Source organism: Penaeus japonicus, unplaced genomic scaffold, assembly GCF_977035675.1.
Source record: "Penaeus japonicus unplaced genomic scaffold, GWHDUDI00000001_assembly GWHDUDI00000005, whole genome shotgun sequence".
In the NCBI taxonomy this organism is placed as follows: domain Eukaryota; kingdom Metazoa; phylum Arthropoda; class Malacostraca; order Decapoda; family Penaeidae; genus Penaeus; species Penaeus japonicus.
In genome coordinates, this window is record NW_028234407.1 from 16,365,635 (window position 1) to 16,370,257 (window position 4,623).

General features: G+C 32.6%; 1 protein-coding gene across 1 annotated transcript; it reads right to left on the reverse strand.

Annotated features, from left to right (window-relative positions):
* Positions 1 to 304: 304 nt before the first annotated feature.
* LOC122261956 (calcium-independent phospholipase A2 VIA) lies at positions 305 to 3,082 on the reverse strand. The gene is given in 8 exon segments (XM_086536661.1): positions 305 to 377; positions 603 to 709; positions 711 to 816; positions 1,008 to 1,158; positions 1,780 to 1,961; positions 2,082 to 2,344; positions 2,477 to 2,681; positions 3,069 to 3,082. Coding segments are annotated over 8 exon segments (1,101 nt in total).
* Positions 3,083 to 4,623: the final 1,541 nt, after the last annotated feature.

Below are 4,623 nucleotides of genomic sequence, written 5' to 3' on the forward strand. Positions count from 1 at the left end.
TGGCCCCAAGAGATCACAACAACTGATGCTTTACAATATCTAATTGACTTTTCAATAGTTACTATAACGACAGTGTTGATACTCATGCTATTTGCTGTTAGAAGCATGCTTAGTGTAGGGTATGATTTGATACTGAGACGCACCAATCAATAAACTCTGGACATATGTCAGCCTAAGAAAGTATTATGTTTCTAGGTAGTATGGAAGCGAATAACTATATTTATTGAAACAAACCTACTAAGGTAAATAATTACAGAAAAGTATTTGTAATCCTAATTTAAATTTTTTTTACAGCCTTTTTCTTTTAAACAGAAAATAATGTCCCATATGACACAGTTAGTTTTCTTACGATGAAGTGTCCAAGAAGCAGCATTCCCCTAATCCAAAACATAATATACTGAAGATTACAAGTATAAATTTTTCAGATTTTCAACATGCAGCATAGGAACAGACCCAAACTAAACCACTACTCTATAATTTACGCCATATTTCTGTTTCATCATCAAAGAAAAAGATAGTACAAGAACAAAAATAGAAGACCACTATAAATTGAAGGTGGAATGTCTAGAACTATAGGGGGGTTATTAACCTTCGATACTAACCTGAAATAAGAAGGAGCAGCTCCTGAGGCTCTAGCTGCACGCCACACTAGGTGACAGTGCTCTTGGTGGATGAGTTTTGGAGTATAATCATTTCTCCCTTGTGCCTTGCAACAACTGTCTTCCCTCCTTCTGCATTGTGTAGTTGCGGAAGCAGGGCATTGTGAAGTATCTAGCTGGGACCACAAGGTCTGCTAAAACTCCAGTCACAATAATCCTGAAAACATAAAAATACAATACTAAATATTCTAATAAAAGAAGTTAATTACATCATCATCTATTGACTGAAACATCTTGATAAATATTGCAAAGCTAGAAATTTAAAATAAATAATCAGGAATGATAAATAAAGAAAATAATTACTCCTTCTAGCTCTCACTCTTGCCTTCATACAAAACAATGACCTACTTTGGTTCCTTTATATCAGACATTAATGTTTCTTCACCCAGCTCCTCCTTCAATATCTTCTCCAATGGCTTTTCATCATAGGGTCGCATGCCAACAAACACAAGGTCCTTCATACGAAAATATAGCCTCTGGGTGTAGCGCACACTTTTGCCTGGTGATGTACATTAATAAAAAGAATAATGATAAAGAAGACATGATTATGATCTTCAAAGTAACCAGTAATTAACCCATTCACGCCGGGGCAGTTCCGGCTTTGTGGCAACGGTTCGCAATAAGCAAGGGTTTTATTGTATGCAGAAGATCTAATGCTTGCGAGATTCTCTAATTGAGCGCAGTGCAAGTACCGCAAAGTAAGCCTTGCTTGGCCACCTCGCTCACTGTGTTATCTTACAGAGAGGAATCTCAAATCGAGTATAATGGGAAGGGCAATGACCTGTCCTTGCCCTTATATCTCAATACCTCACAGCGTCAGACGGCGTAAAAAACACAAACGGTGTGCAGCATGCGTTCAACATTGACGTGCGCGAAATGGTTCTAAGTAGACAATTGTAACAAAAAAATTATCGTCTTGACAAAGAATATTTGTTTTTTCTGAATTACAAAAAAATCCTTTAACAATCAATATAAAGAGCTTTATCTACTAATAAAATATGAAACTAAAGACAAAATTACAGGCTGGTAAGGACAAGAAAATGACTTAAATATGAAGGCAATAACTTATTTATTATGAATGTTATTTGATATCCAATGGTTTTCAATTACAGGCACTCACCTAAAGCTAATGCAAGAGCAAGAATTCCTCCTGTACTTGTTCCTGCTATCCAATCAAACAACTGTAAAACAGGCCTGCCTGTTGCTTCTTCTATAGCAAGTAAAAGCTGAATAAGGACAAGACCTTTGATACCTCCACCATCCAGACACAGTATCCGTCCCCCTTTGGACAAGCGTTCAAATCTGCAAAAAAGATTTTAATGTTTTATACTATTTAATCTTATGGTTCAAAAGCTGAGATCACAAATCAATACTTTTATTCTGCATCAAATCTGTAAACATTTGAACTGGTTATGTGTTTACCCAAGAGAAGCTTCTGACTGCAGGTCCCTCAAGGTTTTACCAAGAATTGAAGAATCAAGTAATTCATCGTAACATATTCGGCTTCGACAAAACAAATCGGTGTTCATAGGAACTCCATCATATGATCCTTCAGGAGAGCAACCATCATTGCAATCAGGAAAACGTGTTTTACACCGTGAGGCTCCTATAGCATGCAAGATGTATAGCATGGTTGCCTTTTCCCTATAGGTGCTACTGGCAACAATGTGACGTACTGATACATTCTGAAAAATAAGATCAACATGTATGAGTTTATTACTTAAGTTTAAATCTAACACAAGTTTAACAAATATTGGTAATATTTTGTTACATTACCTCTATATAGGTCTAATATTTTGTTACGAGAACTTCCTAACCTTCTTGTTGATAAAAGTTGTGTTGCCACCAAACACCAAAAGAGCCTGAAGGACTGCTGGTGAATTGGCAAAGTGAAGTGCAGAATTCCCGTCATTGTCAACAGCATTCACGTCCGCTCCAAGACTCAGAAGAGTTATTACACATGACAGCCGATTATGCTCCACCTTAAAAATAATTAAATGTATTACAAAAAAGAAAATTTGTCTTTACCCTCAAAATAATGGATCTGTTTCATCTTTAAACTTGAGGGGATTTCAGGTTAATTACAACATCTGTAGAGCGATACCAATGTCTAGAATATCCCACATTAGGGGCTGGGAGGAGGTTGTCTATAAGATGCTGTTAAAAATTGTCTGATATTTCAAGCATTAGTTTTTTTAAAGTAATGAAAATCAAGAGAGAATGCTCATTAAGAAAATCACATCCCTGATGGCAAAGAAAAGATCTAGCTACTTACACATTCGTATCAGTAAAGTTGTGTGGCCATGGTAAGTTTCGTGGCTATTGATGCATACATCCCGCATTTATGTCTTGCTCATAGCATGTAATATTTCTCTAATGATTGTTGCCCCTTGCAGCGGTTGTTCCTACTGCGATGTTGTCATGTCCGCAGAAGAGAAAGTATCATGAAAATCTACATAAGCTTCTAGAAATAATGTACCTATTCCAAATATATTCATTACATTTTCAACTTACATTTCCTATATTTCCTATATTTCATAACGTCACTAATGTTATAAATCCTAATACTTTATCTATTTCCATTAGAACCAGTTCCAAATTGTGTTCAATAATAATAACAACACAAATAATAATAATGAAAATAACAATAACAGTAATGAAAAATGTAATGATAACAAAAATAATAATCATGATCATCATAATCACCACCATAATTATCAATTTTATCATTATTGTTATCATTCTCATAATGAAGAAAATAATCATTAAAAATAATAATTATAACATTAATAATAATAATAATAGTACTATTGATACTATTACTGCTACTACTAATAAGTAAGCTAAACTGATAATATAAAATGAATAATAATAACATACCCAAACGACACAACAATAAAAAATGATGAGTCAAGTAATGTTTTGATAGATTGAAACTTTTCTTCTGTAATCTCTAACCAAAAACAATATTATTTTACATTTTACCATCCATCTGTTCAGATAACTAAAGGATAGTTAAGTATACCATAAAAAATATTCTCCAGAATACTGTAATATTTTTTAAAGTGATTACTCACCATTCAGCTGAATTGGATAGCATCTTTTGATATATCATTCTTTGCACATAAGGGTACTTTGGCGAAGCCATGTAAGCTTGTGTGTATAGAGCAAAAGTAGAGTCGAGTGTAGGTTGTGCAGCGATCATTGACATTTCATGCACCAGCACAGAGAGACTGTCACTTTCTATTCTGGATTTGTCTGCGGCAGTACAGCAGGCATCAACGATGAAGGGGTGTCTTCCCAGCTGCATTTGGAAAATTCATCAGACGAGACTCTCTCTGTGTCACCAACTGTGTGTATAAAATAATATTTTAACAAGCATAACAACAAAATACATAAATATTTAACTCACTGAGTTTAAATCAAGTCACACACACACACACACACACACACACACACACACACACACACACACACACACACACACACACACACATCACAGCACGAGCACACAACCACATCAAATAGTAACTATTACATATACGTAACAAATATATGTATTAAACATATAATTGTGCGGTGTATGTATGTATGTATGTAGTGTAATGTATTAGTATATAAATATATATATTCTATATATGTCACTATATACTATATATATATAAATATGTATATATATATATAATATGTATATATTATATAATTATATATATATAATTATGTATATTATGGTATATATCATATATTTAAATATATATTCAGTTTATTTATATATATATAATATAATATATTTTTTAGTTGAACATATAATATATACATTAGATATATATATATATAAGAATATATATATATATATGAGATATATATAAAATTATATATATATATTATATTATATTTATATAGATATATAGAAAATGTGAATATATATATAATTATATATATATACTATATATATATATATATA